The sequence below is a fragment of the Alligator mississippiensis genome, chromosome 1 (genome assembly GCF_030867095.1).
Source record: "Alligator mississippiensis isolate rAllMis1 chromosome 1, rAllMis1, whole genome shotgun sequence".
NCBI lineage: Eukaryota > Metazoa > Chordata > Crocodylia > Alligatoridae > Alligator > Alligator mississippiensis.
In genome coordinates this window covers 8625253-8636162 of record NC_081824.1, presented here as the reverse complement: position 1 = coordinate 8636162, position 10910 = coordinate 8625253, and the positions used below count along the sequence as shown (strand labels likewise).

The 10910-nt window shown below is 50.6% G+C and overlaps 1 protein-coding gene across 1 annotated transcript; it reads left to right on the top strand.

Annotated features, from left to right (window-relative positions):
• The first annotated feature begins 5930 nt into the window (after positions 1-5930).
• Positions 5931-7545, top strand: LOC109282696 (alpha-defensin 9-like). The gene is made up of 2 exons (XM_059725692.1): positions 5931-6297; positions 7326-7545. The coding sequence occupies exons 1-2, from the start codon at positions 6126-6128 to the stop codon at positions 7445-7447; spliced, it is 294 nt and encodes a 97-aa protein (XP_059581675.1). The 5' UTR covers positions 5931-6125; the 3' UTR covers positions 7448-7545.
• The last annotated feature ends 3365 nt before the right edge of the window (positions 7546-10910 follow it).

The window sequence follows — 10910 nt, the reverse complement described above, 5'->3', positions numbered from 1 at the left end:
CCCAGCACATGGCAGATGCGTCAAGGGATGGAGAAGCGAGCAGGGCTAAGAAGAGCTGAGAGAGCTGCCCAGTGGATGTTTCCAGTTGCCTCAAAGAAGCCTCGAAGACCCCCTTCACTGGAGAGACTCAGTGATCGGTGCTGGCTCCAGATGGTGCGCAGGCCAGTGCATGAAGCCAGACCCTGGGAGCTGCTCAAGGCAGCTTGAGTCTGCCATCCCCCTAGTAAACGGCCAGGGCTCAGTGCAGGCTTCACTGCACAGAGGATCCAGGAGGGACCGAAGCCCTGGGTGCCATGTGAGGTGGCTTAGGCCACTTCAGGCACATGGCCAGAAGCCGGTGTAGGTAGTGCTGCACAGCAGGTCTTGAGTGGGGACAAAGAACATGGGAGCTGTTTAAGGTGGCTCTGGTCCATCACTTCTGGCATGTGGCCAGGATCTTAGTGCATGGATAGTGCACAGCTAGTCCCCATGCAGGGGACCAAGCCCTGGCATTGCATGAGGTGGCCCAAACCCCTGACCCTGGGCAAAAGGCCGAGCACTTGGTGCATGGGGTCATGGGCGGGTGGAGGCCCAGGAGGCTCCTGCCAGCTAGGAGCAATGTACTTACGGGCAAAGACCACCCACCCAGGACCCTTAGAATCATGAGTTACCTGGAGAAAGGGATTCCCACAGGGCAGGGGCAGTTACCTGGGTGGTAAGGCTGAAGGGGAAGTCTAGACAAGGGAAGGCTCTCTTAGGTCAAATGGTGCTCCGAGAGGATGTCCCTAGAGACTCTTGTTGGGGCCTGAGAAGCACTGGGGATTTCTCCTTCCACTGGCTACCGGAGTGCAGCCACTGACCAAGAATCAGTTTGGGGGGCCTGGGAAGGTCTGAAGGGTTATGGGTACCTGATTTGCTGTGCCTCATAATTTGGATAGAGCGTATCATAAGCCGCACCTCGGTGCTCAGGAAGATCTTGGAGAGAATCATCAAGGAGCACATCTGTGAGGGGCCTGCAGGGGAGATCATGCTCAGGGGCAACCAGCATGGGTTCATCAAAGGCAGGTCCTGCCAGACCAACCTGATTGCCTTTTATGACCAAGTAACTAAATCCTTGAATGATGGTGTCACCATGGATTTAGTCTTTTTAGACTTTAAGAAGGCCTTTGACACTGTCTCTCACCCCATCCTCATCAATAAATTAAGTGACTGTGGCATTGATGCCTGTACAGTTGGATGGGTAAAAAATTGGCTGATGAAGCGCGCCCAGAGAGTAGTGGTGGATGGGTTGTACTCAACCTGGCGAGATGTGAGCAGTGGGGTCCCCCAGGACTTGATCCTCGGGCCGCTTGGTGAGAGGGCAGCAGGACAGACCCTACGAGGAGAGACTGAGGGACCTGAACCTGTTCAGCCTCAGCAAGAGGAGGCTGAGGGGGACCTGGTGGCTGTCTACAAGCTCATCAGGGGAGATCAACAGCAAATAAGTAGAGCCCTTTTCTCCCCAGCACCACCTGGGGTGATGAGGAACAATGGTCATAAGCTGATGGAGAATAGGTTTAGGTTGGAGATCAGAAGGCAATATTTTACAGTTAGGGTGGCCAAAATCTGGAACCAGCTTCCCAGGGAAGTGGTCTTCGCCTCTACCTTGGGCAAACTCAAGAGGAGGTTGGACGATCACCTGTCTGGGGTCTTGTGAACCCAGCATTCATTGCTGCCTATGGCAGGGTTCAGGCTAGATGATCTGTTCAGGTCCCTCCTGACCCTAGCTGCTATGAAACTGTGAAACTAAGTACATCCCTGTACTAAACATAGACATTGGATTTATAACACACTATAAATTGCCTGACATCTGACTCCCCAGGTACCCCTCCACTTTCCCTTGCTATATTCCTCCCCCCCCAGTCTGTCTCTCACCCACTGGCTCCTCAATTCATATCTTTACTGACTGCCCTTCTTGCTGCAGCCCAGCCACTGGCCTCTACTATTCATCCCATCCAGGAAGAGTGCATACCAAATGCAGAGGTTTCCCCAGCCTGACCAAAGGCTTTTAAGCACAACAGCTTGCTAAGAAAAATATTTTTAACTATTTCATTGGTCTAATAAAAGATGTCACACACAGACCACCCCGCAGATAGCACCCCCCCCCACCCCCAATGGCTCAGTAGGGCTGTGCAAAATAGCAGTGTTTCATTTTGACCAGTGTTTCGATGTCTCGATGAAACAGCATTTTGTTTTGAATTGTGTTTCGATTCGAAACAGCTGTTCCATTGCGTTGAAACAGGATCAAACCAGTGTAACTGTTTCGACGTTTCGCCCATAGGTTATAATGAGGAAAAACAAAACAGCCTATAACGTTGTCATTTCTAGCTATATTTAGATTAAACTTGCAAGAATGGTAGCCTCTTCTTAGGGCATAAAGTCTACCAAGTGTAAAGGAGATAGGTAAAGGGAGTTTGGGGAAACTGCACCCCAAGATTTTGAAAGCAAAAGTTGTATCATGTGTAAGTGTTAAGCCACAGTGGGGTCAAAACTGTCGATATGCATGCCCCTATAGAGGCCACAAATCCTGCCAAGTTTCAAGGAGATAGATGCAGGGGATTCAGGGAAAGTGCACCCCAAAATATTGAAAGCAAAACTCATGTCACATGTATGTGTTAAGCCACACTGGAGTCAAAACTGCAGGCTTGCTAGCCCCTACAGAGGCCACAAAGTCTGCCAAGTTTCAAGAAGATAGGTACAGGGGTTTGGGGGAAACTGCACCTTAAGCTGCGGAGAAACAAAACTCATGACATGCGTGACATCGTGTGCGTTAAGGTGTAGCAGGGTGAAAGTTGCAGGGATGGTAGCCCCTGGTGAGGCCACAAAGCCTGCCAGCTTTCAAGGAGATCGGTGCAGGGGTTCTGGGTTCTGGGGCCCTGCACCTCTGGCTGCTGACAGGCAAAACTCGTGACATGGGCGCTTGTGCCTAGCTAGCTACTGTGTTACTCAGTCAAACATGATTCACTCAGGGACCAGATCAATACACAGTAGCTAGGTAGGGTAGTGAGTTAATGAGCAAGGATTAACACCTACTAAACCACAGACTAAGGAGAGGAAAGAATCCATACAGAGCCAGGAACTGCTTCTGCCCCAAGACAGACACAGTCAGTTGCACAAACACCCAACCCTGGCACGAGGCCAAACAGTTGGTGCAGGCCGGTGCATGGAGGATCCAAGAAGGACCAGGACCCTGGGATCTGCTTGAGGTGGCTTGGGTCTCCAACCCCTGGCATGAGGCCAGGCAGTTGATGCGCAGCTGGTGCACGGAGGGTCCCAAAAGGGACCGAGACCTTGGGAGCTGCACAAGGTAGCTTGGGTCTCCCATCCTCGGCACACGGCCAGGAACTTGGTGCACAGGCAGTGCATGAAGAGTCCGGGAATGGACCGAGACCAGTGCTGCACAAGGTGGCTTGGGTCTCCAACCCCGGGCACAAGGCCAGGTAGTCAGTGCACAGCTGTATACAGAGTCTGAGAGGGACCAGGACACTGGGAGCGGCTTGAGGCGGGAAATTGCAGCAAATTGGCTTAAGGGTCATACCCAGAGAGCGGTGGTGAATGGGTCATTATCGACCTGGAAATATGTGGGCAGTGGGGTCCCCCAAGGCTCGGTCCTTGTGCTGGTGCTGTTCAAGGTCTTCATCAGCGACCTGGATGAGGGTGTGGAAAGCACTCTGCCCAAATTCACAGATGATACAAAACTATGGGGCGAAGTAAAGACAGTGATGCGAAGAAACTGAATCCCGGTGGATGTGGACAGGTTAGAGAAGTGGGCAGAGAACAATAGGATGCACTTCAATAAGGACAAGTACAAGGTGCTGCACCTAGGGAGAGGGAATCACCAGCACACCTATAGGCTAAGGGATGACCTTCTCAGCATCACAGTGGTGGAAAGAGAGCTCAGAGTCATTGTTCACTCCAAGATGAATACGAGCCATCAATGTGATGAAGTAATTAGCAGAGCTAGCCGCACTTTGTCATGCATTAGTAGGTGCATCACGAACAGGTCCAGGGAAGTGATGCTTCCCCTCTGTGTGGCACTGGTCAGGCCGCAGCTGGAGTAGTGCATCCAATTCTTGGTGCTGCAATTCGAGGCGGATGTGGACAACTTTGAGAGGGTCCAGGGGAAAGCTACTCATATGGTTAGAGGCCTTCAGGGAAGGCCCTTGAGGAAAGGCTGAGGGACCTGGACCTTTTCAGCCTCCGCAAGAGAAGGCTGAGGGGGGATCTTGTGGCTGTATACAAATTCACCAGGCAAGGGCAGCAGGGAAAAGGAGATGCTCTCTTTACCAGGGCACCCCTTGGAATAACCAGGAACAACGGCCACAAGCTGATGGAGAATAGATTTAGGTTGGACATCAGGAAGAACTTCTTTACGGTGAGGGTTGCCAAAATCTGGAATGGGCTTCCAAGGGAGGTGGTGCTCTCCCCTACCCTGGGGGTCTTCAAGAAGAGACTGGACAAGCACCTGGCTGGGGTCACATGACCCCAGCCCTTTTTCCTGCCATCAGCAAGGGATCCAACTCGATCTATTGAGGTCCCTTCCAAAGCTAGCACCTATGAATCTATGAATCTATGAGGCCAAGCAGTTGGTGCACGGCTGGTGCATGGAGGGTCCAAGTGGGACCGAGGCCCTGGGAGCTGCTCGAGGCAGCTCGGGTCTCCCATCCCCGGCACGGGGCCAGGCAGTTGGTGTGGAGCTTGTTCACGGAGGGTCCCAAAAGGGACAGAGACCCTGGGAGCTCATGTCTCCTATCCCCGGCATGGGGCCAAGCAGCTGGTGCATGGCCGGTGCATTGAAGGTCTGAGAGGGACCGAGGCCTTGGGAGCTGCTCCAGGTGGCTAGGGTCTCTAATCCCTGGCACAAGGTCAGGCAATCAATGCATGTCTGGTGCATGGAGGGGCCAAGGCTCAGGGAGCTGCTCGAGGCGGCTCGGGTCTGCAACCCCTGGCATAAGGTAGAGCCCCCAATGCATGGAGTGGTGTGCAGGGCCCTGAGCAGACCGGTGGCCAGGAGAGCCCAAGGCAGCTGCGTGCCCCCCTGCTGAGGGAATAGACATCTCACTGGTGAGATGGGGACAACTTCACCGGGCCTCGGAGTTTGAGTTGCCTCGGAAGGAGATTCCCACAGAGGAGGGGCTCCCTGGGTTTGGAGGTTTCCTTCGTGGGCTATTCTAGCTGGGTTGTGGAGGGCCTGAAGGACACTGGGGATCTTTCCCCCTTCCTCATCTCTGGAGTGCTGCCACTGCTCCAGGACAACTCGAGCTGTTTCTTTTGTGTCTTAGAGAATTAGCATGTTATTTAATGCTCCTGCGCCTTATATTTTGTAAGTTGGCACCTTGCAAGTTTGCCAGAACAAGTTCCCATTGTGTGTGTGTGTGTGTGTGTGTGTGTGTGTGTATGCATGTGTGTGTATATCTATCTATCTATCTATCTATCTATCTATCTATCTATCTATCTATCTATTTACTCTTCATTGTATTAACAAATTGTACATAGGTAAGTTTATGGAGGGTCCTGGTCTGGCTCTATGGGGGATGGAGGGAAACTGCTTGCAGCTAACAGTTTTACCCCAGCACACCTGCCCTGCTAACTAGCTCTTCAAAGGCAGAAGGGAGTACATAACTACATACTGCCCAGGTTACATAGCGAATCAAGGAATTGCTGCCACCAACAATGACACCGAGCCCCTGTGAGACAATGGTCAGGATCAGGCCCTGCTTTTCCTGTTCTCAGAAGAGACTAGAAACAATTTCTTTGACTTTCCCCTGACTCTGAAGGAGACAACTGTGTTCTCAGATATGACACTTGCACGGCAGCAGCTAAATAAGGAGACAGAATAGAGCTGGGTGAATCATCTGCCGGAACATCCAGACTCAATAAATAGGAGGGCCTGCACAGAAGACGCCTCCCACATCAAAGCAACTTCAAAGGAAGCTCAGGGCAATTTCATTGGCCTCATCCCTGTATGAAAAACTCTGAAATAGCCTGTATGCTGTTTCCTTTTACCTGGCTACAAATAAATAGAGACATTTTGCTATCCCCTCTAGAAACAAACCTCTGTTTGTCATTGGTTCTCTGCTCTCAGCAGACACCAGCTAAGCTTGGCCATGAAGCTCCTCTATCTTCTTGTGGGTGTTGCCTTCTTGGTCTTCCAGACCCAGGCTCAGGATGGGGCTGTGGCACAGGATGAGGCTGAGGCCCAAGATCTGGATGAGATGGAAGAGGAGGCTGAGGATGAGTTTGTGGAAGCAGAGGATGCCGCTGGTATGGGATCTCCAGGTGAGGAAAAGCAATAGAGATAAATATCAGGTGGGCATGGGTGGAAGGGAGAGTCCTCTCTTTGCAGCACTATCATGTTGAGCACCCGAAAAAAGGGCAGGGAGAAAACTGGAGAGTGTGCAACATACTTAGGAAGGTGCAAGATGCAGGGGCAGTGATTAGTGTACTTAGAAGTAACTGGTTTCCTTAGCACAGATCCTTAGAGCTGGTATCCTTAGACAGCAGCCGGGTCTCCTATCAATCTTCACTGTTTTAGGTGAATCAACCCACGCTCCTTCAGCCTCCTCAGGTCAGATGAGCTCTTCAGTCCAGTGACCTGCCTCATAGCTCTTCTCTGTCACTGTCTGACTCTGAATTCAAGACACAGGCTACCTCATCTCTCTGTTTTCTTGTGATACAGTCTAAGCTGTTTCATTTCAGCGTGTGACAAAAGTTAGTAGATTTTCAGGATTTGAACAGGATGGAACAGGATCACACCTAGGTGCTGAAGGCCTCTTAGCTGTCCAATAGATGGAAGGGAGTCTGGCCCTCAGGGGTCCTGAGAGGGGTCACAAATTGTTCAAAGGAAAACTTCTTGGCAAGCCTTGCTGCAACCCCATTTTCACATTGCTGCAACTGGCCATGTCTGCGTGAGACTCTGACTGCATGGCTGTTACTGCACAGTCATTCAGTACTTGCATACAGAAGTACTAAATGGCTATGTAGTAACCGGCATTACTGTGCAGTAGAGTCCCCACACGGCTTCGTGGTGACACTGACTGCGCAGTGGCACATTGCTACTGCATCACACTTCACGCCGTGCAATGCTGCTGCACGGTACTAACAAGCTACTGCGCAGTCAGTGTCTTGTGTAGATGCAACCAGAGAGAACAGATTTGGGTCCATTTTCTTTATGTCTTCACGTGCGCATAGCTTCCCCAAATCACCGGGGCCGCTTACACTTTGGTTGTGTTTCTGAAGGGTGAATTCTGGTCTCTGCTACTCGTGCATGCCAGTCACTGAGCTCCAATCACCTTTACATACTGCAGAGCTTGCAAGGAAAGATCGTCCCCGCTGCCGAAAAGGACTGTTTTGCAGACCCAAGTGTGGACGGAAAGAACATGTGATTGGGACCTGTCCCAAAGGGCTGATTTGTTGTCGAATCCTCTAAGCCAGCACCATCCTGAGAGCAGAAGGAAACCACAAGTTAGTTCACCATGTCTGAGAAACTGTAATTCCTTTCTTGAACATAAATCCATAGCATTGATATCCACGTGTGTGGTGTTTTGCTTCAAAGTGTTCCTTGTATGAATAGTGCTGGCATTACATTTTTTGCTGGCTAGCATCAGTAGGAAATGTCTGTGATCCCCTTTGATGGGTTTGGAGATATTGAAGTTGTTCTTGTTTTACCTGGGTGGGGGGGAAGCTGAGTGGCATTTCCCCAAATGTCTCTTTGACCCCCCACCAAGGAACACTAAATAGAGTTTGTGCCCTGGGGCACAACAGTGCCATGAGATCTATTTAAGGGTGCTGAGGTGAGGAAGGTGGGGGAACATGCAATATTAGTGCTGTTAGGTGTGCAAACACCTGCACATTATGCAGAAGATAAACCCAGTGATGCCAAACACAGCCAAAAAACCTGTGCAACGGGGCACTGATCTTGGCTGTGGGTTGTAGAAATTGCTGTATAGTTAACAATAAATAGCAGTAACAGCACCATATAACTGAGTTAAGGGGTGGGCCATGGACTGCAGTAATAACACCTAGTGCTTGCTAACCCCTGCAAACATTAACCCATGGCTGCTTCATGTGCTGAATTCCTTAAAAGGTTTGCACTTAAGCTGACCTCCACGTGCTCTTGAGTAAATGCCCCTTTTATACCATTGGCTTATGGAATTTGGGTGGGGGTGGGGGGTGAAAGTTCAGGGGATCTTCAGAAAAGGTTTGGGAAAGGCACGAAAACTTCTATAGTTATGCTAGGATGTGCAGCTGTCTTGTCTCTGACGGCAGAGGGCAATGAACTCTGAGACAGAAGCCGACCTTGGACACATGCTGAAAGAGAATAAATGAATCGTATGATGTCTGCTAGGAGGGAGTCACCTCAAAGGTGGCATGTGTACATCAACCTCACAGGCACCGAGCTGGGACTGAGGGCTTATCTCTGGTGAGCCCTTGGCAAGCAGATTGAGGAATAACACAGCAGTCAGATCAGAGCAACCTCAAAGGGAGTGTGGGGCAATTTCATTTCCTCCAGAGCTGCACCCAGCTTTAATCACAGTGGCCTTCATCTCCACCCTGTGCTCACAGATTCATAGATGTGCGGTCGGAGGGGACCTGAGCAGATCACTAAGTCTGACCCCCTGCCCTGGGCAGGAATGAATACTGGGCTTATATGACCCCTACTAAATTAAGCTCATATGACCCCAGCTAGGTAGTTATCAAGTCTCCTTTTAAAGACCTCCAGGCCAGGAGTGAGCACCGCTTCCCTTGGAAGCTGGTTCCAGTTCCTGGCCACCCTGACTGTGAAGTAGCGCCTCCTGATGTCTAGTCTGAACCTACTCTCTAACGACTTGTGGCCGTTATTCCTTGTTACTCTGGGAGGTGCTCAGGTGAACAGGGTCCTTCCCATTCCCCGCTGGTCCCCCCCGGGAAGTTTATAGATGGCCACCAGGTCCCCTCTTAGCCTTCTCTTGTGGAGGCTGAACAGGTTGAGGTCCCGTAGCCTCTCCTCGTAGGGCCTGCCCTGCTGCCCCCTGATCATGCGGGTGGCCTCCTCTGGACCCTCTCCATGATGTCCACATCCCTCCTGAAGTGCGGCGCCCAGAACTGGATGCAGTACTCCACCTGCGGCCTGACCGGTGTTGCATAGAGGGTGAGGATCACCTTCTTGGATCTGCTTAAGATGAATCTGTGGATGCATGACAAGGTGTGGTTAGCCTTGCTGACCGCATCCTTGCATTGGTGGCCCATGTTCATTTTAGAATTAATAATGACTCCAAGATCCCTTTCTGCCACGGTGCTTTCTAGAAGGGAGTTCCCCAGCCTGTAGGTATGCAGCTGGTTCTTCCTCCCCAGGTGCAATACCCCGCACTTGTCAGTACTGAATCCCATCCTATTCACATTTGCCCACCCCTGAGAGGCTGGACACCCACAAATCCACTGGTCCAGACAGATTGCACCCAAGAGTGTTTAAGGAACTGGCAGACATCATAGCGTGGGCACTGGCAAGGATATTTGAGAACTCGTGGTGCTCGGACAAAGTACCTGAAGATTGGAAGAGGGTCGATGTGGTGCCTATCTTCAAGAAAGGGAGGAAGGAAGACCCAGGGAACTACAGGCCAACCAATTTGACCTGTACTCTTTAAAGTCTTTATAAATAATCTGGATTCTGGTGTCAGAAGTGGACTGGCTAAGTTCACTGATGACACCAAACTTTGGGAAACAGCGTTCACACTTGAGGATAGGCAGGTTATCCAGGCTGACCTTGATAGGCTTGTAAGGTCAGTGGATGAAAACCTGATGGCATTCAATATGGAGAAATGCAAGGTGCTCCACCTCGGGGAAAAAAAACTCATATCATACTCATAGGCTCGGCAGTACTACACTTGCTAGCACCACTGCCAAAAGAGACTTGGGGGTCATGATTGACCACAAGATGAACACGAGCCTCCAATGTGATACCACAGCCTTTAAAATGCACAAAACTCTGGCTTGCATCCAACAATGCTTCTCAAGCAAATCCCAGGATGTCATCTTCCTGTTGTACTCAGCCTTGGTGAGGCCATACCTCGAGTACTGCATCCAATTCTGGCCTTCACAATTCAAAAAGGATGTAGAGGAGTTTGAGAAAGTCCAGAGGAGAGCCATGCGCATGATTTGAGGTCAAGAGAACAGGCCCTATGATGAGAGGTTGAAAGCCATGGGACTCTTCAGCCTGGAGAAGCGAAGGCTCAGGGGTGACTTGGTGGCAGCTTATAAGTACTTAAGGGGTATACATCAGGATCTGGGGGAACACCTGTTCACCAGAGCACCCCAAGGGATGGCAAGGTCCAATGGTCACATACTCCTTCAAGACTGTTTTAGGCTGGACATAAGGAAAAACTTCTTTACAGTCCAAGCCCCCAAGGCCTGGATAGACTCCCCCCAAAAATGGTGCAAGCACCTACTCTGGACTCTTTCAAGGAACATATGAATGCTTATTTTGCTGGGATCCTTTGACCCTAGCTGACTTCCTCCCCCTTGGGCAGGGCCTGGACCCAATGATCTTGCAAGGTCCCTTCCAGCCCTAATGTTTATGAAATCTATGAAGATCAAAAGCTGAATCATTTCTCTATGTCTTATTCAAAATCCACGTTTCCCTCCTTAGAGACTGCGTGTTGTGGCTTCCTATATTATTGTCTCCTCACATCCCCCTGACCTATATTTATTCCCATGGAAAGACCCACTTCCTCACCTTCCTTCCTACTCTCCCAGGAGAACACCAGCTTCCCCTCACACTGCACACCTCAGCATGCAGGACACTAACCTTTATGGATGGCTCCAATAATACCACCTCTCTATGATGAGCATAATGGCCAATCGGGCTCAGCGTCCTGTGTTAAAATGCCACTTTGTGTTGTAAGTTCATATTTGTG